This window comes from Echeneis naucrates, chromosome 16 (assembly GCF_900963305.1).
Source record: "Echeneis naucrates chromosome 16, fEcheNa1.1, whole genome shotgun sequence".
NCBI classification, from domain to species: Eukaryota; Metazoa; Chordata; class Actinopteri; order Carangiformes; family Echeneidae; genus Echeneis; species Echeneis naucrates.
The window spans coordinates 23,745,876-23,770,506 of record NC_042526.1 but is presented as its reverse complement, the minus strand read 5'-3'; the positions used below and the strand labels follow the sequence as shown (position 1 = coordinate 23,770,506).

General features: G+C 41.7%; 4 protein-coding genes across 5 annotated transcripts in view; 3 read left to right on the top strand and 1 right to left on the bottom strand.

Annotated features, from left to right (window-relative positions):
• LOC115056247 (unconventional myosin-IXa-like) overlaps positions 1-5,470 on the top strand; it is a 137,929-nt gene extending 132,459 nt beyond the window's left edge. For both annotated transcript variants that reach the window (XM_029522539.1, XM_029522538.1), the window contains exons 41-43: positions 2,091-2,311; positions 2,516-2,658; positions 3,226-5,470. In XM_029522539.1, the coding sequence (XP_029378399.1) occupies positions 2,091-2,311; positions 2,516-2,658; positions 3,226-3,611 (750 nt within the window). In that variant the 3' untranslated portion in view covers positions 3,612-5,470. The remainder of the gene's footprint in view (positions 1-2,090; positions 2,312-2,515; positions 2,659-3,225) is intronic.
• Positions 5,471-7,110: 1,640 nt separating this feature from the next.
• LOC115056843 (DNA polymerase III PolC-type-like) lies at positions 7,111-10,515 on the top strand. The gene is made up of 3 exons (XM_029523590.1): positions 7,111-7,313; positions 7,407-7,458; positions 9,704-10,515. The coding sequence occupies exons 2-3, from the start codon at positions 7,407-7,409 to the stop codon at positions 10,240-10,242; spliced, it is 591 nt and encodes a 196-aa protein (XP_029379450.1). The 5' UTR covers positions 7,111-7,313; the 3' UTR covers positions 10,243-10,515.
• Positions 10,516-10,995: 480 nt separating this feature from the next.
• plex9.2 (PML-like exon 9.2) lies at positions 10,996-15,802 on the top strand. The gene is made up of 2 exons (XM_029522109.1): positions 10,996-11,466; positions 12,158-15,802. Exons 1-2 carry the CDS (start codon positions 11,394-11,396, stop codon positions 12,721-12,723), a joined length of 639 nt encoding a protein of 212 aa, XP_029377969.1. The 5' UTR covers positions 10,996-11,393; the 3' UTR covers positions 12,724-15,802.
• Positions 14,001-24,619, bottom strand: mpi (mannose phosphate isomerase). Its single transcript, XM_029522106.1, has 8 exons — positions 24,265-24,619; positions 23,289-23,416; positions 21,475-21,675; positions 20,429-20,570; positions 20,042-20,221; positions 19,006-19,179; positions 17,803-18,011; positions 14,001-16,873 (listed from the first exon to the last, which is right to left on the bottom strand). The coding sequence occupies exons 1-8, from the start codon at positions 24,278-24,280 to the stop codon at positions 16,655-16,657; spliced, it is 1,269 nt and encodes a 422-aa protein (XP_029377966.1). The 5' UTR covers positions 24,281-24,619; the 3' UTR covers positions 14,001-16,654.
• Positions 24,620-24,631: the final 12 nt, after the last annotated feature.

The window sequence follows — 24,631 nt, the reverse complement described above, 5'->3', positions numbered from 1 at the left end:
CAAAGTCGTTATATAAATACTTGACATGGGAGAAAGTAACACTTGCAAACAACAAAATAAACAAAGTCTGTTATTAAGGCTTAGAATGTCACAGCACCAGAATGAGAAGTTACAGGATGGAGGACCTGGACCTGTTGTGGTCCACATTGCACTTCAGTGGTGTGATTTACTAACAAAGTCCTAGTTAATCATGCAGAGTGAATTTGGGAGATAGCTGCAAATGCAGTCCCAACTTGTATGTCTTAAAAACCTTCAGTTTATTGTAGTTTTAACCAAAACACCTGGAGATCTTTGAAGGTTTGAATCACCACAGCTCCTTAACCCTAACCTGTCCTTCCTTCCTCCCTCTCCCCACCCCTCCTTCCAGAAACCAGTACTAATTGCTGTTAGGTTTATGAGCATAACCCGCACTGCCACCCCGGTATGTATGCCCCTCCCATTCCATGTGCCCAACCACCAACACCAGTCCTGTCCATCATCTCTTTACTGCGTCCACTCTGTCTGTAACGTTCAGTCACAGTTCTCATCACATCTGTCCATAAACTAGTGCCCAGTCCTCGGGTGTCTGACTCTGTGTAGTTTTTACTGTTTTATTAGAGGCTTGTTATTTGTGTTGTGTTGTCGTATAAAATGGATACACAATTGACTCTTTAAGTCCTCGAACTAAACCCAACGGCTATAATTAGTCAATTTTATTGTGAACTTTCTTTGAAAGCACGAGTTATTACACAAGTTACACAAATGATGGGCACGTGGACACGTAGACCTGTTGACAATCCTACATGTTTTTCATAAAGTCCATGTTCACATAGATAAATTACACTTTGTGTCTTTGATCGCCTCAGATTAGAACGTTTAACTTAATACTCTTAAGCTTGGCCTTAAATAACAAAGAAAACCAAAAGGTTGTTTTTTGTGTGCTTGTTCTTTTTGTGACCTTGCCCGCCTGGCCCATGAATTGTTTGGCCCCCTCTCCTGTATAGGACCAATTAGTATTATTTTATTGATAATTTTTGACTTATTATATCATACACTTCCTGCTCAGAGTACAAATTTAATGTCACGTGTAAACATGCAAATGACAGTGACTCAACATTAAACCTTGAAAAATACTGTAAGCTCTCAGGTGAATTGTGTGACCGCAGCACTGCAGAACTGTGGTGGGGTCCAGGTTTTTCTGCCGGTGCAGGTTCCCATCATTTCAGCCATTTTAGACTTTAGGCTGCTTCCATTTCTGCTTGAGAGCTGACTGTTGTACTAACAGATGTGACTTTAGCAGTTGACAACATTAGCCATAAGAGCAACAATAACAACAATTACTCTGCAAATGAGGTCATGGATGACTCACAGTCAAGGTTTTATAAAATAAATGATTTTATTATAAGTTATTATAAAATGTTATATTATTTATTCTAAAATAGACGCTTATTAATAGACAATAAAAACAGTTAACTGACAATGTTAGTCTCTTTATTCCTTTGTTTTGATGTCCTTAGAGTCTCTTTAAAAGGTGTTATATTAATTAATAATATTATTACTACCTTATTAGTCTCCCTTTTCAGATGGTGTTCTGTATTAGCTGCCGCTGCTATTTGTGTAAACTTAGCTGTAGCTAATCCAGGCGCTGCAAAAAGACTGATATTACACTTCCTGTGGGACAAGCGAAAGCTCCTTTTCACAGTTATTGTGTCTTTGTGTTTCGTGTGAGGTAGATCTGTCTTTGGTTGATGTTAGCTGAGCATTGAGACAGAGAAACACTCAGACTGTAGCTCCACTGACTCTGCTTTTCTGTTTCTGTTTCACAACTTACTAACCTGCAGCCTAACACAGCTAAACTTAAGGTAATGTCTGCCCCTTAGAGAGAGAGAGAGAGAGAGAGAGAGAGAGAGAGAGTGTGTGTGCGTGTGTGTGACATTCAGAAACCTCATAGTTTCTCAGCGGTGGTGTCATGAACTGTTAGTTTGTGGTCATAATGTTTAGCCGTGACTGTAGAGCGTCGTCTGTCTGTGCTTCATCACTGTCACCGTCAACAGCTACCTGGCTGTGACTGGCCGATCTCATGCCGCTCCTTTTTGTGTGTGAACTTGCAGAGCAAAAGCCGTGTTCGACAAAGCAGTGGCCACACAGCTTCACCTCCTCACAGCCCCCGAGCACCTCCTGAGGTGGATGGAGAGAGTGCAGGAGGAGGAGGAGGAGCTGGAGCAGGAGGAGAGGATGCAGCAGAGGCCGGGCTGAATGAGCAGCAGCAGCTGGCGATGCAGCAGGAGGAGCGAATCCTCACTGAGCAGATCGAAAGTCTGCAGAAAGAGAAGTACGATGTCTCTGGATCTGTTTATCCCCTCACAACACACAAAGGATTTTATTTTCAACATAAAACTTTCTTTCCTAAACTGAACAAGCTTCTGATTCACTCACACAGTTGCGTGCCACGATAGACACCTGAAACCACTAACGTAAAAGCTGATTTGGATGAAGCACTGACCAATGTGGGATTTGTGTGTTTGCATGCGGACAGGGAGGAGCTGACATACGAGATGTTGATCTTGGAGCCGCGGACATCTGATGATGAAACTCCTGAATCTGAGGCCTCCATCGGGACGGCAGACAGCTCTGAAAATATCACAATGGAAACCAAGGGTGCCACCTCAGACTCCTGTGGTACGTGCGCTGCAGCCGGGCTCATTGTAGGAACAGGGGAGCAGCATAGAATCAGATGGGTGAAATAAGTACCTGAACAGGAAATGCCCAGGGGTGTAGCTCAGCGGCAGAGTGCGGAGCATGGTTTGCATGCAGAGGCCCTGCGTTCAAACCCCAGCCACAATGCAAACCAGGGGGAGGGTCGCAGTCAAAAACAAATGTAGCCAGATCAATCAAGTCAATGGAGTCAACCCTGATCAGACTCTTTAGCACTCAGCCAGGCTCAGTGTGTGTGTGTGTGTGTTGTCGGAGTCCATTATTTCTGAGCATGTTTGCGTCTTAGTTTCTTGATAACAGTCAACGATGTCACAGCTTTTCTTCCCTCACCCTAACCCTTCACCAGGACGTGATGATCGTGTTCAGTTACATTACATTCATGTCTTCAGGATCTCTTTTACTTTTGAAGTTAACTTGAGAGAATCAGGCTAGAGGACGTGTTTTTCTGGCCAACAGTGAAAATAGAATTCGTACCAAGTGCCTTTCTCTGAACATGGTTACAATGTGCCTGTCGCCTCTCCCCTGCCACAGACCGCGGCGTGTATCGCTCTAGGAAACTGGAAGGAAAGAGCAGGCGTGCTCTGCGCCGTCAGCCAGACTCGCAGGACTCCACAGACTCCACGTCCACCGTCTCCTCCTACCATCCATCCTCCTCTCTCTCCTCTAACGCCTCCGGCTCGCCATCACCTCACTACCGGTTCCGCTCGTTGTCCTCCGGGCCCCTGCTCACCTCCTGCGGGCTGGGGGCCCCGTTGGCTGAGGCAGAGGGGGGTCACAGGACAGGCAAGACCCAGCACAGGCTCAGACTGAGCCGCAGCTCGCCACGCGAGCCCTCGGGAAGCCACCGGAGGGAGTCGGACTTCAGCTCGGGGCCACAGCAGCTGGTTCTGTACGGCAGCAACGAGTTCATGGTGTGAAGCCGCGGTGGGAAGGAACACCGGCCCGCCACCTGTTCGAGCACAGGAGGGTGGGCGAGAAGGGGAGGATGAATCGTCCACAGTTGGAAAAAGCTGGTCATGGGGCGAGGCTGAAGCCCAGTGTTGCCCGCTGCCCCTCCTCAGTGCCCACCCCCCTCGTCCCCTGGTCCAGTCCAAGCAGAGAGCTGCGAGTATAAAAGAAAAGAGCGGACTTGTTTCTCCGAGGGACAAGACGAGGAATGGTCACAGCAAACTGACAACTAATGTGAAAAACAAGAAGGGGTGAAGTGAAGTGCAGTTTGACTCCCTCTGGAGCACCAGGGGTCAGTCAGAAGGATGAGCGGTGAGGCACAGAGAAAAACCTACCCATACCTGCGAAGCCAAATGTTACAGTGCCCTGTCTTTATTTTTTTAGCATGTGGGCAGGCACTAAAGCCACCCAGAAGAAATGTAGCCATACTGACTGAACTGGCGGACATTTTGTCTGTAACCAGCGCCAAGCTAAGTCTGCTCCTCACGTTTACACAGGACACACCAGCCAAGAGGCTGCACGCTTCTCCATCACCTTTTCCTCCACAGTTCGAAGAAACTGTACAGAAATATGTCCCAGCTGTAGGTTACATATTATTATTATTATTATTATTATTATTATTATTATTATTATGTCACAGAGGAAAACGTGTATATAGAAAGAAAATCTGCTGCTCGTTGAGTAGTTATTTCCTGTTCTTTCAGTGTCTGGTTCCTTTTTTATTTCTGTGCCAGTTTTGTTCACTTAGATGGCATCAGTTTTTCTTTTTTTGTCCATTTCACACTGAACAGCGCTGCTGATGAGTGTCCTCAGGTTACAAACTGGAGAAAGAATAGAAGGAAAAGCGACTGACCTGCAGCTACCTGTTGAGTAGTCACACATACGTGACCTGAGGTGCCAAAAGCCATTCAGCCATTATTTCCCTCTTCTTTCTGTTTCCCTTCTGTTTTATCCAGAAGCATCAGTGTTACTTTGTCAGGACTTGAATTTTTCTTTATATATATAATTGCTGTATATATAATATGTTGTTATTGATATGGAAGATGCCATGTTTTTGTTATTTGTTTTTGCTCATATGAAAGCCATTTTTCTTTCCCATGCATGTGTGTTTGCCTGTCTGAATGACTGAGTGAATAATTCCTGCCACGGCATCTGTTCCCACACACAAAAACACACTAGTGTTTTTCTATTATTCTTATGAGGGTGGAAATCTGCACAACCATCAAGTGACACTAAAACTAATTCAGACTGAAATATGTTTCATCACACCTGTGGGAAAACTCTTGCACTCACCGACTCATTCTCCACGTTTGCCACGTTTTCCTCTGAGCCATCCAAAACACTTTCTTCTTCCTGTCGTTCAACAAGCATAAACGTAGCTCTTCCATCCTTTTCTCCAGCTCTGGCTGTGAAAAGTAGCATTTAGACAAAAGCACCTAACTCAGACCATCCTCGTGTTCCTGCTGCATATTCTTACTCTCTTTCTGTCTCTGTCCATACAGTAGCGATGTAATATTCAGTTCTATGGGCCTGCTCGGTAGCTTTATAGCAACGATGTCTCCCTACTAAAGCTGCAGTAGATCTTCTTTGCTTGCGTCTATGATCAGAGACTTTTGGGCAAATTTGCTCCGATCCCACCAACACAATCAGTGTTAATCAACTTTTCCTTGAGGCTGGAAGTCTGAGTGAAGACTATGCTGATCTCAGTTTTACTGCAGGTGTGAAGACTTGGCGATGTGTTGTCTTTTTTTATACCATTAAATGTAGACATGTACAGAAGAAAAAAAAAAAAAAAAAAAAAACAAAACTACAGTTTCAGAGTCAAACTGAAAGGACAAATCTGATTCCAGGTCAAATATCTTGAAGCTGGTATTTGAAGGGACTGTATTTGTACATGTCCAGGTTGTCTGTATGGCATTCTGCAAAATAACTTAAAAAAAAAAGTGAATGTACTTGTCACTGGAAGGCATGCTCTGCTTTCTCTGGTTGTTTTTGTTCCTCTTTTATACACAGTGTATGTACTATTTATGATCATGCGTTTTGGGTGTACATTAGTTTAAAAGAATCTGTTATAAAAGGTGTTATAAAAGGATATATTATCCTGTGTACGGTTCATTATCTACTATTAATCATGGCAACATTTTAACAGGCCACACTCGGCCTGTCATGTTTGTGCTACGAAGCTGAGAAAAAAAAAAAGTGTTGTGTCTCTCTGTCTACGCCACTCTGGACACGGTTATGTATAAGGTGCAATTGTGTTATGTTTCTTTTTTTAATGATACAAACATGTCTATGGTTGTAAGAAAAGAAATCTTTATGGGGGAAATTCATCTGCTTATTAAAAAAAGCAAAACTGCAGCCAAGCACAAATGAGTCTTGTACTGTGTTGCCGAACTGAACCGTGTGTTTGTTCTTTGGAAGGAGCTCCCTGCTTGTGACACCATCACACATTTCTGCTTCTTTTCAGATATATCGTGTTAGTTCTCATTCTTATTAACAAAGTTGTAATTGCATTCACTGTTGTTCGCTGAAGCAGTGTTGTGTCAAGACCTAAAAACACAAATATACGCACGCGGCATTCACAAAGATTATTTTTAAAGGACTTACTTGCAAAATGATTGATGAAAATAGGGAGCATTACAATGTGCACTTATTTACGTACCCGTCTAGCAGAAAAACTGTGAGTTCAGCATCAAACTTCATTCGTTTAGTCACCAAGCGCCGCAACTTGCCACAGCTCTCGACCACACAACTGTTGCCTGTCGAGAGCCCCTTCAATATATTTTAACCCCACCTTGTTAGTTTGTGTTTCATCGGAGAAGCATGAAACCATCAGTGGGCGCGTGTCCCATGTGCCTGTGCACAAGACTGATATCTTAAAATGCTCCAAAGTGCTTCTTGTGCCGATATGCTCCACCTTTGCACACCTTTGAAGGGGCAATAAGTCAGCTCTGTCATTGGTAGGCTGATGAGGCTGACCTTGGACGGTAGCTAAGAAGTGACTCAGTTTTCTTCTTCGTGGTTAATGAACCAATAGTGGAGTCGAACAGTCTGACATCTTCATCTGACCAGCTATGGCAGCTGAACCATGCATAGTTGTCTCCAGAGTAAATAACACTCTCCTCAGGGACTGTTGGGGAATCCTCTATTCTCCACAGACATCCTCAGCGTAAGACAGCCTGCACAGCAGAGCTCCGTCTTCACTGTGAAGTAAAATGTTCTTTAGGTTCCTCATCATCATCATCAACAGCAGGCAGCTCATTGTATACTATACAGTGAGCCAGATGAAAGTTTTCACCAAAGCTATGAGGCCATTTGTGTCTCTGAAACATCAGGGGCTGACTGTGGACTCTTCTGGGTTATTTCTCTTCCTTCGAGCAGAGGTTTGTCCGGGTCATCGGAACAAAAGCCTCGACTTCCCGTCATCCACCGGGGCGAAAATGAAAGCGCACGGAAGAGCGGGGAAGCTTCCAGTCCCGTACATCATGTCTTTGTCTTTGTGTGTTAGGACAGGGACAAAGACACCTCGGAGGACCGGCCTCAGCCAGCAGGGTGGAGTTTCTGTTCCTCTAAAATGAAAGTGCAGCCAGCAGCATGAATCACCTGCGCTGATCTGGCGGAGAACATGAACGCGCTGAGCTCTTCCAGCTGATTCCGTCTCAGCTGACAAGGTGAGTCTGTCTGCTCACCAGCTTCATGGGACTCTGTAAAACTTTTCACTGTTATGTCAGCACGATTTTAACATCTCTTCTCTTTCACTCCAGATGTCTGACAACAAAACCATCGTTTTCTTTGACTTGGAGACGACTGGACTAGGTAACTGCTTTTACTCATCGTTCAGTAGATCTTCTCTTTGTCTTAACTGAGCAGCAGTTTTTTTATGTGATCAGGACTTTTTACATATTTACATATTTCATCCAACTGTAGAGCTATTTATTCTTCTCGTCTGTATATGCTGTGTTCATTCATGTTAAATCATAAGTCTTTCTTACTAACTTACATGATCAAAGACTTTGACTGGGTAGACAGACTTTGGACAATATCATAGATTTTTTTAAGTCAATATTATTCTTGTGCACTATTTGAGGTCAGTGGTGCTCAGACATCAGATAACTGACTGAAATAAACACTGATACCAGGCTCCTGCAGCTTCTAAAGATGTGGCTCATTTTAATAACTTTATATTCTGCTACTCATTTTAATCAATTATATCACATCTTAAGTTTATTTTTTATGATTATACTTTGTATTACTAGTGTTAGTGTGTTGTGCCGTGGTTGGTTCTGTTGCCTCACAGCAAGAGGGTTCTGGGATCCACACTTTCACCCTGCACAGTGAGGTCTACATTATCAGATAATTGTAGAATAAGTATGAAGAAGCAGAAGACGGTAGGTAAAGCAGAAACAACCTCAAAATAGTTCTGTGCAGCACCTGTGCCATTTAGTGGTTACTGCCGCCACAGTTTGAGCTGTGACATCAACAACCGAACATGTTTCAGCGTAGCCATGTGAGGATTCATTATCACGTCAGCCACTTTCACCATGATTTTCTGAAGGCTCCATCCGTTAAAAGACGGACAGCAGGTGGAGTCCTCATGTGACAGGGGAGGCTAATGGCTTGTCTCTTATTTAATTGGTTTCTAATCTGGCTCTTGTAGTTCCCAAAGTTTAGTGTGTGTCACTAAGTGTCACTGGCCTTTCATTACACAACAGAGAATGTGACTGTTCTCCTAACCGCAAGCCAAGTAGAGATGCTCTTCCTCTGGCAGCCACAGGATGCTTCACTGCACAACATGACGTCAACAAAACTTGCAACATAGACATAATATTATTTTACAAGTAATACCTGTCATTGCAGATTGTGAAGCAAACTATCCATTTCTTTGTGTATAATGGATTAGAGGCTTTTTGAACAGTTTCATTTTGATAACTCTTTCTGTATTTTATGACAGATTAAAGACCAAACAACGATGACTCAATGTTAGATATGGCAGTTAGAAATGCCCATCCTGCCAGTCTGATCTTAAGCAACAACATTGCGGCTGAAACTGGTTGTGAGGGCAGATTTCACTGACGCGTTACTGTGATGTGCCTGAGTCTGCGGTTTGACTGTGTGGGTGTGGAGGATGAATCACTTGTTACTATCACATTTTTGGCAGGACCTCATGACAGAAAACGCTTTTATTCGTAGCATATGAGAAGGGCGCAGATAAAGAGTGACACTGACTCACCATATCCAGAAAAAAATGTATCTGTCAACTCATCTGTACAGAAACAACATGACAAAAAGTAATCAAAGGCTTGAGAATATGGCCAGGCAACATCAAGATACAGGAAGTGAGAATACTTTTTATGTCTGAAGTACTTGTGAAAATGAGGATGTTCATCTTCCCTTTACTTTTAAGATATACACTTAGATATATACGTGTCACAGAGAACATGGTCGAAGACTATTCAGAATAACAGAGATAAAGACTGAATGCTCTCTTTCAGGACATTTCTGGTGCTTTTAGCTGCATCCAATGGCCTTTGTCAATGCAAGGGTCAGACTTAGAGACCTAGAATTTGCTGACAGAGCCCGTTAACTTCCTGTCAGCACTTATACGGAATGAGATGATCATTTGGCATTTTGAGACTATCCGAAGGATACCGGGCCAAAGGAGTCACTTCTTCTGATACGTGCAGTGTTTTAGAGCCACCACTTTTTCAAAGGTTGAATGTGGAGAAAATGGCCGTTGGCCAGCTGTGCATTTGATGAATGTGCAGCTGAGATCACACAGCATCTAACTTTTGGGATTTTCTCTGTGACGTGGGAAAGGTTGCACTCAATATTCAGATACAGCAGGGCTGTCCCCAACCCAGTGTGAGGAAGATATGTGGTCAAAGCTATTGAACCATCTGCGTCCAGGCAGACTGTGAGGCAGTACACTTAACTTTGAAAATGTGCTTATTCCCCGTTCTCAACAGACCCCACTTATGTAATGTGGATTTTGATTTGTGTTCTGTTTTTGTTTTTATTTTCTCGGTTTTCCTCCATTAATCCATGACTCCTTTACTCCTAGACACTGATGTGTGTGACATCATCCAGCTGTCGGCCGTCTGTGGGGAGAGGGTCTTTGATGTCTACACCCTACCTCATTGTGCCCTCACTGAAAGTGCCAAAAAGGTCACAGGCTTCACCGTCAGTGAGCAGGGCCTGTTTCTGCGTGGGGTTCCCGTGGCCACTACCCCTCTCATTGAGGCCCTTTCCTCCTTCCTTGCCTTTCTTCGCACCTTCCGCCAACCTGTGCTGCTGGCAGCCCACAATGCCAAGCGTTTTGATGCACCTGTGCTCAACAGAGTGCTGCAGCAGTGCTCCCTGCGGCAGGAGTTCCAGCAGGTGGTGTCTGGGTTTGTGGATACCTTCCTGCTGAGCAAGAATCTCTTTCGTCTGACGAGTTATTCTCAGGAGAATATGGTCCGGCGCTTCCTGGGGAAGACCTACAGCGCCCATAATGCTTTGGAGGATGCGAGGATGCTGCAGGAGTTGTTCAAGAAATGGAGACCGAACACATGGAATGTCTCCAGATGCACTTTCAGAACAAATCTAATGTTTTTTTAAAGACACAGCTAAAAGAAAAAAATGAAAATATGCTATTTAAAAATGATTGCTTTTAATCCAGTTTATTTTTTATAACCACCACTGTTGATTTGGTTGGACAGACTTTTGTAACGTTCATAAAAACTGTCCAATATGTGTCTGTGTCATGATTTATATTGTATAGTTTTGTGGCTTTGTTGTGTAATGAATTATAAAATGTTTCACATAAGTTGATTGTAGCACACTTTTCACACAAAAACCATTAAACCTTCTCAGTTAAATTGTTGCAGACAACTTGACATCTTTTGAGTATTTATTTGCGCCTGATTCCAGTGATCATTTGGAGAACTCTCTTACAGACATTAATTAGACAGGGAGGTTTTCATCGCTGCAGTCGGAGGGCCGTATAGTCAGTCAGCAGTGGGTGAACACAGTATTCCCTGGAGTTTTACAGGACCATGACCCAAAGCAAACACAATTCTCCTCAGCTAAACATTGGACATGCTGAGTGTGCAGCCTAAAGATGTCTGAGACAGTGAAAGGTTATCCTCAGTCAGGAACAAGCGAAATAAAATGTTCTTTTTTGCTTGTTGGTGTTGGTTTACTAATTACAGCATATTAACAGGAAGGGCTGATTATTTATTGCTAAGTGGTAAATCTAACACACATGACTTTAGATGAGGGCACTGCTGTTGTTTCATTGTGTTGAAGCGGTCTTTTATTTTGACGGGTCGGGCCGGATGTGTAGAAGTCTCTAAAGGAAACTTCTCAGGAAGAAGTCCGATCACTGCTGAAGCTGTGAAACATCAACGTAGCTGCAAACAAACCAAACTTTGAAGTGTCTGAAGGAAACTTCTCAGGATGAAGTCCGATCACTGCTGAAGCTGTGAAACATCAACGTAGCTGCAAACAAACCAAACTTTGAAGTGTCTGAAGGAAACTTCTCAGGATGAAGTCCGATCACTGCTGAAGCTGTGAAACATCAACGTAGCTGCAAACAAACCAAACTTTGAAGTGTCTGAAGGAAACTTCCCAGGATGAAGTCCGATCACTGCTGAAGCTGTGAAACATCAACGTAGCTGCAAACAAACCAAACTTTGAAGTGTCTGAAGGAAACTTCTCAGGATGAAGTCCGATCACTGCTGAATCTGGACAAACTCTGACTGTTAGCGATGCAAAGCGCGGACGTGGCCGAAGAAGGTGGACGCTCGCTGGTTTTCTTTGACCTGGAGACCACCGGACTAGGTCAGACTATCTGTGACTGTCACACGGACAACTTCTACTTGATGATTGAAAAAAGGGAAGTTTTGCAGTTGTGTGAGGCCTGGGCCGTGAATGGGAGCTAACGTTAGCTCCCTTTATTTAGCCCGTATTTCTTAAATACGACGAATTCACCATTAGAAGTCATTGTTTGCACGAAACTATCTGAAATACAGATAACTGTGGAAGAAAGCTTTAAAAGCTGACGATGCTCAGGCTGAGCCATTGATTTGTGTTCATTACTGTCTGTCGATCGTACTCACGAGCTTGTCAAACTACATTGACCGGCATGCACCTGGGCAGCAGTGAAACCCCAGTTAGATCAGTGACAGATCTAACCCCCCAAAAGTGTGTGTGATATTTTTAAAGTGATGGAAACACAGTAAATAAGTCTTCTAGCCTGAAAATTTGCTCAGTATTTGTTCTCCATTCCAGACAAAATAACATATAAGTATGATAATACATTATATACAGTATGCACTGTGAAGCTATATGTGTTTGGCTGCTATCAAGAATTTGGCCACTGTTTGCCATTTAAACCAAAAAAAGTACCTTGATTTGTTACGCGTTTGTTTCACTGAATTGACCAAAACCATCTTAATAGATTTTCCTGTAATTTACTCTATCAGTAGCATGATTTTATATCTACCTCTGAAGCTCAGTTTTATTTCTCCAGGTCAGAGTTGTGACATTGTCCAGCTGGCTGCAGTGAGTGGGGGACACTCATTCAACCTTTATGTTGTCCCGCACAGTCCGATGCAACGTGGAGCAACCAAAGTGACTGGCTTCAGGGTCCGCAGACAAAGGCTGTACCTCCACCACCAGCGTGTCCTCACCAACTCCCTCCGAGAGGTCCTGGTCTCCTTCATCGCTTTCCTTCAGATGCTGGGACGCCCTCTTGTCATCGGTCACAACAGTCGCCGCTTTGACTGTCCTTTGCTTGCCCAAGCTCTTGACAAACTGGACCTGAGGGCAGAGTTTGAGTCTGCCATCTCAGGCTGTGTTGACACTCTACCACTGGCCCGTGAGATACTGAAGGACCACTGTCTCCAGAGCTTTCGACAGGAGAACCTGGTGAAGGAGCTGTTGGGTATGAACTACAAGGCCCATGATGCTCTGGAGGATGTGCGGGCATTGCAGGCTCTGTACTCTGTGCTCCAGCCCACGCCAGAGCTAGTTCGTAGGCACATGTTTACTCTGGACACCATGGAAAACAAGGATCCTGTGCCAGCTGTCCTGTAAGGTTTACGGACAGCGTCCCCTGTGGGGTCATTTCAGACAGACTGTGGAGCTCACAGAGAGCAAAGCTGAGGACCAGACTGGATTATAAAATGTCTGATACTCTTGAATAACACTCCCCTGTCGAACTTAGGAAACTCACTGAATCACTTCATGACAGGTCAGTGTTCCTGCAGTTGTTTATGGTGGAGCACGACTGAGGGGAACATTAACTTTCACGTTGATCTTCTTTGGGAAAAAGAAAAGAGGATTGAAAACATGACAGTCTGTTGCAGCCTGTTTTTGGCTCACAGCAAAATTGATGGCTTGATCTTATTTTTTTTTATTTCAGTGATAAGTCAGACTGTAATTTGGAGTGAATACTTCATTAGAAAGAGCCACTGTACTGACTTAGCAGTGGACATGGAGATACTTCCACTCTCCACCCTGAAGGCTGACTTTCAGTCATCTGTATATCTCACTCCTGGAGATCTGCCTGTAATGTATAATTTGGTTTATTGTGTTTAGAGGAACACTATGTATGATTTTACTTTAAGTAAATAAATCTGCTAAGAAATATATTTCTGCATTCTTGCAAATTACAGAGCTAATTTCTTTTTGATACCTGATGATATAGTTGAATATTTAAAGTTGGCCAGGAAGATTTGGCTGAAATCAAATCATTAAGATATAAATGTTTTACATTCATAAATATAATTTACTCTATGACTAAATCTTACAAGAAATGAATTGACAACTACTTTGATCAAATCATTTTAGTCATTTTCTAGAATAAATTGTAAAAAAAAATGTTATCAGCTTCTGATGTGAGGATTTGATGCTTCACTCAGTTACTGAATATTTTTAGGTGATTGTGTTGGTCTGAGAAGAGAAAATCCCTCCAAATATCCCTTTGGGCAGCAGTAAATGAACATTTCTGATGTTTGAGTAAACAATTTTTCATCTGAAAATAATGATCAGAGTAAATTGATAATAAAATAAAAGTTAGCCAGAGCACTAAAATAACATAACTACTTTATCTCGATGAAATCTAATTGTATCAAAAAAAAAAAAAAAAAAAAATTCCTTTGACCTTAGAAATATAAATATAAATAACAGTACCACAGTATGATCACTCTTTTACTCCAGAGGACTCAAGTTTACCATGAACAGGTGTAAAAAGACCCATTTCACAGTTTACTTAGCAAAGTTATCAAAAAAAAAATAAAAAAACGTTCCACACAGGATAATACAACAAAACTTAATATAACACAAAAAGTGAGGCGTTCAGACAGTTTAGTAACAGATCAAGGGCTTTATTAAACTTCTATTACATACACATTCTCTGCAGTCCCATGCTACAGCATCACCATATTCAAAGAAGCTAAACCATGCCCTCCGCAGAGAAATACTCTTAAAAGAATCAAGCTAAACATTGTGGCTTTAAGATTTGTGTCCATGTGAAGGACATCAATGAAAATTCTGTGAAAAAAACCCTTAAAACAAAATAATGTTTGTGCAAAGTATTAAAACTAGAAGACTTAAAGTTACATCAGTAACAAAAATGGGGATAAAATAGATGTTTTTTGAAACCGTGACTTCTACTGGACTACATTTTAACGGGCAAAGTTTTTTGATAAATATAACTGGAGGCTCAATGATGTCAGAAAAATGGATGATTCTGAGGTAATGGTTCTTTAATCAAAGAGATGCAGTGATTTTAACTATTAACATTTTTCTAATCTCATAACTTTTTTCATGTTCAACACTTTTAACAAGAATAAATAACATAAGATTTAGTGCATCAACATCAGGAACATGCTCAGGGGTCATCCCATGCCACCAACATGGTCATGAAGTAATTAAAACCTTTGCAGGGCTGGCTCAATAAACTGGTCGTTCATTCAGGTCAGACTATAAAGAGGAATCTTTAGGTTGGCAGGCTGAAAGAGCATTCACTCTCATACATATAGAGTCAACATATCCTACAAAAACTATAACAATAAGAAAGTCGATGGCTTCACAGTTGATTGAATTCAGCTCGACCCTGGTGTCAACTAGAATATTACACACAATTTTGCACCATACTGAAATAAACTAGTAATAACATTGTATAAGTGTATTGGAAGTGGTGAACAGAAAGGATAAACCACCTGCTCCATAATTTCATAATGCAAAGATAAAACCGTACCATAAAGTTAATTCAGGAACCTTTCCTCTTAGTATGTAATGTCTCATATTGATGGATCAGTACAAACAACAAAACATACAAAGCCTGAAAAGTTTGGCTTCAAATACTCCGAAATACAGACAAGTTTACTTCTATAATATAAAATCTTCTGCAGCATTTTGTCAGACAAATGTACAATATGTGGATCTGTTAACGGGCTTGGGTCAAATTGGGTCAAAAGTATGCGACAAGTAGCAAACGTTTATTTTTATAGAAGAAGACGTTTAATCAGTATCTGTTTCTAACTCATGTCGTCGTGCTTCATGATCTCATTAGCAGCCCTTTTTTGCTTGTTCCTTGTTAGTTTTTCTAAATCTTGATGGTTGTTGACTACTTGGATTAGAAGTTTTCAGACCTTAAACATGCGCTGGTAACATTTAAAAGCAGTAACACTCAGCAGGGTCAGAGTTAAGACAGGAGCCACTCCCCCTCAGTATCACTACTCTAAAGAAGACATGCACAAGAATCTCAGACTTACACTACTCTCAACTGTTGCTATACTATGTATTTTTTACTTTTCTGTCCCCCAAAGGTGGATGTTTACTTGTTCAAGCTAAAGATAAGATGATAAAACAGGAAGTCATCAGTGACCCTGGGGGAAGACACTTAAGACAGACATGCTCAGTGATCAACAAGGTCATAGCATAGATATAAGAAGCCGTTAGTGGTTGTTGTTATGCACCATCCAGCTGACAGTGAGTGTTTTTTTTATGTCCCAGAATGAAATCTAAGTGTACTAGAATAAAAAGTTAAAACATCTGGAACAGATTTTTTAACTCCCAATGATCAGTCATGTTCCTATGATCTCTTTTAGCAGGGGGTGTTCCCTGTGTTGAGATGAATAGCACCAGATTGGTTCTGATGGACAATACTTACAGCTTTTGATTCATTGTACCTCATTATCATCAGGTACTTCATTATAAACCTATAAACCTAAAGAGCTGTGTGCCCTTTATTATCCTACTTAAATATACAACAGTCCTGCAATTTGTGTTTGTTGTTTTAGAGATCAACTGGCTCAACTGTGTGATAATTTGGAGGCTGCAGTGGCTGGTTTAGTTGGTTGTTACACTGTCTGATTTTCTCCAGCCCATTTATCCATGAAAAATGGCTAAATAACAGAACCAATGTAGGATCCAACAGTTCCAAAGCACCACAAACTACATCCTCTATAATGACCATTAAGCTGACACCTCACCAAGATTTTAAATGAAAACTGAGCATTATCAGCTTCATTAAGGACTTCTAGGACTGTATTGAACTGTATCTGTTTTAATTTGGCCTATCTAGTCCAACTCTGTAGATTTAATAGAATATGAGACTGTCTGTCTTATATTCTATTCTTAAGTGTCCATTATACAGCACCTGACAAAAATTTGGGATGTGTATGTCCTCTATATGTTTGTGTACTTGCACCATTACAAGTAAAAAATATGGTTTAAATCTGTTAAAATCCAGCAGTAATGGATCCCTGCTGGACTTTAAAGCTGAGGAACAATGCTGCTGGTACACAAGGAGGACACAGCAGTCCGTACATTGAGTTTGGGTAGGTAGTGGAGCAGTGGGCACCAACTCTGTTTGAAATTTCCTTCAAAATACTGCTCACTGAAAAGTGCACATCAGTCATTGGGCTCAATCCATAACGCAGTCTAGAACTTCCTGAGTCAAACCAGAGGAGAAACAATCAGGTAGCATGAGCTTTCACACACGGCAACAGACTCACAACTACAGGAGGCAGCAGGCTCGAAACATGTTCATCCCTGATGGAGAGATGATGTGCAGGGAAACACTCTCATTGGCTGAAACAAACAGGACAGTGCCCCGCCTCAGTGTGACATCAGAAAGAGCAGCGGTGGAGGTTGCCGTGGCATCACCATCGATGACGAGGAGGATGCTGGCACTGTCGACCGGAGCCACAGTGTACTGCTTCACTGAGGCTGGGATCTAAAGGAAGGATTGGACAGGATGAGGTTGAGAATCGTTATTTTAAAGACCACCTGAAGAAGACCAATATGAGACTATTTTTATCAGGGGACTGTGGACAATGTGGAATATTTTAAATGTGCTTTAAAACCACCTGGGCTGTTGCAGCTGTGGGTGGGTCTCTTTGATGCCATTACAGACATGTAATGGCAGGAAAACCACAGGCATAATGAATGACTAATCTTTGTTCAATTCAGGTTTGCTCAACGAAGTCCCTGGTATTACGTCGCCTATCCTGGTGGGAGCTTACTCAGGCTGTTCCTGCAATTACAAGTCACGCAGCGTTCTGTGAAAAATTTCAGATGATTTGACATAGAAGAGTAGGGACCAACAGAAAAGGCAAAATAAGTGAGCTGCCTGAATTCCGTTAAGCTGCCTTGGTTCGAGGACCTGAGCGCTTCACGTGCCGGATGGCACTGGTACACATGAACACACCACACTGTTAATATCATGAGCAATTCGTGAGTTTTTCCTGACAAGTCAAAAGTTTTCTGCCGTGAAAAAGGCTCCTGACTGATGTATAACTATTTATTCAACTTTACCCCACAAATTTCACTGTCAGTTCATTTTGTTAGTCCATGGTTCAAAGTACCACAAATACTGATGTCAACTACAGCTGCACAATTCACCTAAATATGATTGAAATCGCAATACAGTGCAAATTACAGGAACTGCCATTTTTTGTAGGAGATTACTGTGCATTGTTAGCTTGTTTAATAATCCCATTTTGAGGAAAATAGAGAACAAAAATAAAAGTCAAACAGCTGGCCACAAGCCAAAGGTTGACATCATGGTATGGTGAAGCTTGGTTTCATCATTAAGTTTTTATTCTTGTTGTTCTTGCTTTTTTCATACTCAAGTGTCATCTTCAGTTAGCTGATGTTTCCCACCTGTATCCTCATGACAGTGAAGTCTGGCACCGGGGGGTCATATAGGGACACACAGGGGTCTGAAGCGTCCTGGACACAGGGGAAGATTTTGGAGCTGGCAGGGGCTGGACTGTAGCTCAGCATTTCACACAATGTGTTCACGTCAATATATTTCGGCGTGAGACCAGCCCTCACTGTGTTGTCTGAGCAGGCCATACACTCGATACAGTCTGGACAAATGGATGAAGAGACACAGAAGAAAATGTAGTTTTAAATAAGCAGAGTTGAGTCAAGTCGCCATCATGGGGAAAAAATCTTTTACAGTGTTGGATACAATCAGGCCATGATGTTACTTCAGAGTCAGAGTCAGAGTAACCTCCCAGAATGTCTTTTGACTTGGTCTACGAACTTGCACTGAACCGCGGTGACAGCAAAGGAAAGACTGTCAATTTGTGAAGATGAAGGTGAACTACACACATCAATAACATAATCTGTAGCTGCTGTGCTGATGCAGCTTTTCATTAACACACTGCTGCATTTTTTCACTGTAAAGAATGCTGATTTCAGAGAAGAGATACACAAAGCACTGATAGTTCAAGCTGATAATTCTAACATCTGAAAAAGTTGTTTTTATGCTAACCCTAACCCTAACCCTGGAAATGTTCGCAACACTCACCTTTGCACTAACACATAAACAACTTAACAAACCTGTTATGAATAAAGTTTAGTCTTGGGGAATTGACTGAGCCTATTTTTTAAATGAAACTACATATTTGTGATGTTCTTTCTAAGATTCACTAGGAGCCATTGTGACTGTGTGGCAGCCAGAAAGAATTAAGAGACAAAGACTAGTACACTTTTGGTTTTTGGACTAAACTTTTGGCTGGTTCAAAAAGAAGACATGGAACAACAACATAGAAAAACGTCTACGTCATTCATACTTCATCATACAAAATGCAGTGTGGAGTGATTCTCTTCCTTTAGAATGTGACAGGAAATGGTGGAGCAAGTGTGAGGGATCACAAGTGGAAAAATAACACTGGTTGGAACCAAACCAGCATTGCCAACGAGGACCTTGTAGGCTTCTGTTTATGGGGCGTGCACTCCACCCACTATGACACCGGTGCCCCAAGTCACGTTTTACTGTTGCACTCACTCTAATTCAGTCTGGATAATATATAGTCTGCTAAATCTTGTGAATGAAAACAAAAAGCACCAGCTGACCTCCATAAAGGTATGCATGAGGCTCATTGGCTCCCAGGAACATGGCCTGGCCTGGGTCCAGGACCAGGTGATTGAGGAAGTAGATGGAGAAGCAGCCAATGTCTCCAGGATACTGGGAGTGAAGACGGAGCAACAGGTCACCGTTGCTGCTCGATGTGTCCTTCCCTGCTGCACCTGCAAGGGTCACAATCCAGGAATGTGTCAACAAAGCACGTCAAATAAAATGCATATAAACTGAGGTGTCCTGGATGCAAGCTATCCAACTGTGTTATAAAGAATATGTTTTTTTAATTGTACCAAACCTCACTTATAATAGTATATAATATGCCTGACTTTGGTGCCTCTGGGTTAAGTCAAAACATGTCAATGCCAGACAGCACATCTCCCCTCTCCACACCCATGACCACTGAGAAAGGGCTGAAAGCAACTAGTAACTTAGTAACTCAGTCAACAGACTCAATGAACTGCAACCACTTTCAAGACTTTCTATTTTCCATGCCATCACAAAAATTGTTACAACTTAGTTGCCTGACTTTTACGCCTTTTTAGCATAATTTTTGAAGATCTTCATGAATCTCTGGGCTTTTAGGGACTTATATTTCTATATTTGGAGCAAGGCTTTTTGGGGAAAATTAATTACACACTGTACAGACTATGAAACAAAGTTTGTGATTTTGGGCTATATGAATAAAAACCAGCATGTCCAGGACTTGAATATACTGGCGGTTTCTCCATCTCATTTAATAGAGACATTTCTCTGTAACAGGTTTATGTACAGTTGTTATGCTTTAATAACACTTTGTTGGCATTTTCCTTTTTCACCTGGTGAACTGTTCACTTTCTAAAACACAGCCAAAATTGTTGGCTATAGTTCAAATCCTGAATTTATTGTTAGTAAATCCAACAAAATGTTTGACAATAGCTCAGTTTAACAGAGAGTGCTATCTTTTTATCTTTTGAGTGTTTAAAGCTTGTTAAAATGCCATTTTAATTGTTTAGTTCTAATTACATAATCGTATTTCCTTAGTCTGCTCACCCTCTTCAGTGACTCTCTTCACCAACATATTAAGCTGGTCTATGAACACCTTTTTCTCACAGTTCATCATCCTCGTAAAACATTTCTTCAGTGCCTGGCTTGTACGAACTGTGTCTCCAATGCTGCAACGTAGATCTTCTGCTTCCTCGTTGCCCACCAGGGCATGGAATTCTGGGACAGCTGAATGAAGCACACACAAACATGAAGAAGGCATGTAATGTAATGTATCTTTTGCAAGGCATTAATGGATTACTATTCAAAAACCACCCATTTTATATGATATACTGTATATTTATGGGTTTGACACCAAAACACATTATTCCTCTGGTTGCTGCCCAAAAAACAATTCAGACTCCTCTAATGATCCTGTGGACCTTTGGTACTCACATTTAAGGAATCCCAGGATCTCCTCCACTGGTCTGAAGCCACAGAGGCCCTGGAAGCGGGTGAGAGCAATAGCCATCTCCGGCTTGTGGTTGTTGTCTGGATAGTGCTCCGGAAACTGAGCATGGAGACGAGCAGCCAACTCCTGACCAAACCATTGCAACAGAAAGGCCAGTGGTTATGTTGTTGAACACTGTGGCACGGCCTACTCAGTATAACAGTAATACTGGCTGTTCATCCTAAAACAATTTAAATCTTTGATGAAAAGGCAATATATCTAACCATATTTCCAGAATTCTTTACAGCACCCACAGCAGTTGGATAGAAATACTAGAATGTGTTTTTCCACCAATTACATATTTTCAGTGGCCTCGGTTCCAATTGTTTCTGTAGATAGAGTGTTCCTATAGAGTTTGAACTTTGTAATGAACCAAACAGCCACTGGCTGAATTTCATTTTTCTAATGGGAATGAACTTCTCATTTTTAGCAACTATACTGATGGAAAACAGAAACATACTATGTCATCAATTTTGAATTCTATGATTCAGATGAAAAATTAAATCAGAGGTTTATTTGCCAACTAAATCTTCCCTTAATAAATGCAACATGTCTTTACAGAATTGTCTCCCACTACACAATATACAGTACAGGCCAAAGGTTTGGACACACCTTCTCATTCAAATGAATAGGAATGTTTGTCCAAACTTTTGACCTGTACTGTACAGTACTGTTTAAGTTTGTCAGAGTCAAGAGTTTTTCTTAGGAAGAACCCAATTCTACGTTGCAGAAGTGGAAATGGTACAAGTTTTATTCCATATGGTCTTCTGAACAGCCAGAGCCTTCATTACCCACAACAAAACACAGTTAAGTGTGTTATGCAGATGACAAATAGAGAACTCTGCTAATACTTGTAGAAAAACATTACCTGTAAATAGACTTTGTCAAGTAAAAATCTACTTAGCAAAATCAAATTTTGCCAGTTTTCTCATTGGCAAAATTTCCCAATGACTGAATCTGAACACTGCGTGAGTGTGTTTTGTAAACTCACCCTGTTGGGGTGGGCCTGTATGGATAAAGCTGTATTGACAGAGAGGACTTTGAAGAGGAAGGGCAGCTGACCCTGGAAAGTGTCTTTAACCTTGGAGCCCAGGCAGGCAGGGAAGTGTGCGATCCACTGGCCCAGTGTGGTTTGTGCAATCCTGTTGTCTTTGATCTGGGCATCACCTTTTGGGTGGGCACCCATCCACAACTGGAACAGAAAAAACAACATTGCTTTCAAGTGGACAGATTACATTTATTTATCCATTCATTCATCTTCTATCGCATATCCGTTTCTGGGTTGCAAAGGGTGCTGGAGCCAATCTGAGCTCACACTGGACGAGGGCAGGTTACATCCTGGTAAGGTCGCCAGTCCATTGCAGGCCAGCACACAGAGAGACAAAGACGAACAACCATTCACACTCAGACCTGCAGGCAATTTAGAGTCACCAATTAACCTAAACATGCATGGTGGGAGGAAACCCGTGCACCCAGAGGAAATCCATGGAGGCATGGGGAGAACATGCAAACTCCTCACAGAAAGGCCCCAGGCCGGGCACCGAACCGGCAGCCTTCTTGTTGTGGAGCCACTATGTCGCCGTGCTTCCCACTTACATTTATTCATGTGTTTTACAAAATCCCTGTGCTGCTGTTAAAGTGTGAGGGCTGGTTGAGAAATGTGGGTGCAAAAGTGAAACACTTAAAACTTTTTAAACAAGTTGCAGGGATAAGTTCTGAATCTGTACTAAAAGTGCAGCTAATACAGGAGTAAATAAAATGTTATCAGTCTTGACCAAACTCTGTTGGTTCCCTAATTTTTCCCTCTATCATCCTAATACAGCCCCAGTTATTTCAAGGCTGTTTCTATTCTACATTTCCTAATAAAGTGATTTACGTTCAGCAAAGAGAGAGAAATCCCAACTATCTTACTCAGTGTAAATCATCCTGGATAAGAGGGGTACTCTAATGCCAAAAATTTAAAGGAAGGATTCTATCTTTCAAGGACACACAGTTTGTTGGTGGACAAACAGTGACTTCTGCTATGGGGTCCCAAGCACAGGAGAGTATTTCTGACCTGACCACAGACAAACAAGAGTCACTATATTTTCTTACCAAATATTTATGGTAACACTAAAATGCTACACACGTGCTAAAGAATACATAACATAATGTACCAGAGGCATCCATATTACCCTCTGTACAGAGCTAAGGAAGGAATGATAACCAACCACAGCATGTGACAATAAGGTGACATGGAGTATGTGGATATGTCACTGCTGCCATAGCATTATCTAATGACCTTCATGACACAGCCAGCAGCACTGCTGTAGCTAAATAAAGAACGTGTGAAAGGCAGAAGGAGAACAGGCCAAGAGACTGAGTTTAGAATGGATTTATATCACATTTAGATCCCAGAAAAACCATACCAGCCTCACCCTGTCCATCTCATACAAAACATTTGGAATGTCAAATGAGAGCAAATTTAAAAATCTTTAGGATCCCACGATGCCCACAATAAGTTCATAAAATGGTACAAGTGTAAGTGATATGGCAGCGAACTGCAATGAAAACTAACAGTTTGACAAAACATGACTCCATTGCTAAAAACTGATAATGTGTTGGTATTTACATTGAAATACCAAGCTGCAGTCCTTTATTAAAAAAATAAATAAATAAATAAAATATAAATGTAGTCAAAACTTGTAGTCAAAAACATGTTTGTGTGATTCATGTATCAACCTGTTTGTCAGTAATTTGCTAAAGATGCAGTTGTATCTCCAGGGCCAGTCTAGCGATTTGACCAGTACCTTCCCAGTGCCTTACCTCCGCATAGGGTTTGCCTTCGTCTACAACAGCTAGTGGATCACCACCAACTACTAGTTTGGCCACTTCACTGTCCAGCCCATTCTTTCCCCAAGCATAATTTTGCACAGCACAGGTCAGAGGAAACACTGAGGAGAGAATATGTTCAAGTTGAAATTATTAGATGATTAACAGAAATAATTTGCAAGTATTTAATGATCAAATAACCAGTGAAGACTGATTTGCTGGTCACACGTGGTTTGAAGGAAGGAAGTATCTGAAGGTTCTAAAAAATTATTCTGGTTGTTTTTTTTTATTGTTTTCACTGCTGACAAATGTATTAATCAGGGAAATCATCAACAGATGCTTAGTAAAAAAAAAAAAGGGACAGTAAACAATGAATTGTTCCGATAACTATATATGCTGCAGGTGCCTGCTTGATGTACATAATCTGTCACTGTTTGTCTACCCTTTAAATGACTGAACTGCTGACAGATACTCGTAAAAGAATGAAAATAGAGGGCACATTTTAAAGCCTTTTCTCCTCTCCACATTGTTTACATTGAAGGTTATAGTAACCGGTTTGTTGATTGCAGCTAGCATACCAGTTTGCAGCGTTTGCATTTTAGCAAGGTGTGGCGTACGTCGAACTAAACAATACACAACTACAGCACAAAAGGGTTTAGGATTCACAGGCTGCATGATTTCATACGGCTGAACAGACACACACTGAGTACGCAGTTTGGTTTTAGTGCAGAAATGACCTCTTAATGTGGTGACGATAATAAACTGGACGTCATTTTACCCTGAGTGATGCTCGGTATCTATTTTTATGTAAAAAACAAAACGCCGGCTGAAGTAATGGTGTGAACGCTGAGCAGACTCGTTGTACTAAAAAACGACGACTGTAAATAAAGCTGTACAGGACTAGCCAACTGAGTGTGTATCGAAGAAAAAGGTGATGTGACACAGTAATGAAGGAGAAAATCTCACTCACCTCTCACTTCCTCCATGACTGCAACGTCGGACCGTTGGTGACGTCACGTTGTTTTTTTGTTTTTTTTTTTTTTCAAACGTCTCGGTGCACAAACATACCTTCACGGACGAATATAACGCCCCACTGTTGCTTAGCAACCATTACTTCTGGAGAGCTCTTCTACGGTAACGTGACTGATGTAAACACTTTGTCAGGACTGAAGTTCACTGGAGCAGTGCTTCTCAGTCCCCTGTAAACCATTCCTACCAGCCGAGTTAGCGGGGCTCCGCTAAAAAAACAAACCCGGAACCATTTTTATTGAAGCGCTCCGCACGAAGATCCGATGTCGCCCACCTTTACCTCGTGACTGTAAATTGTTAACTGACGA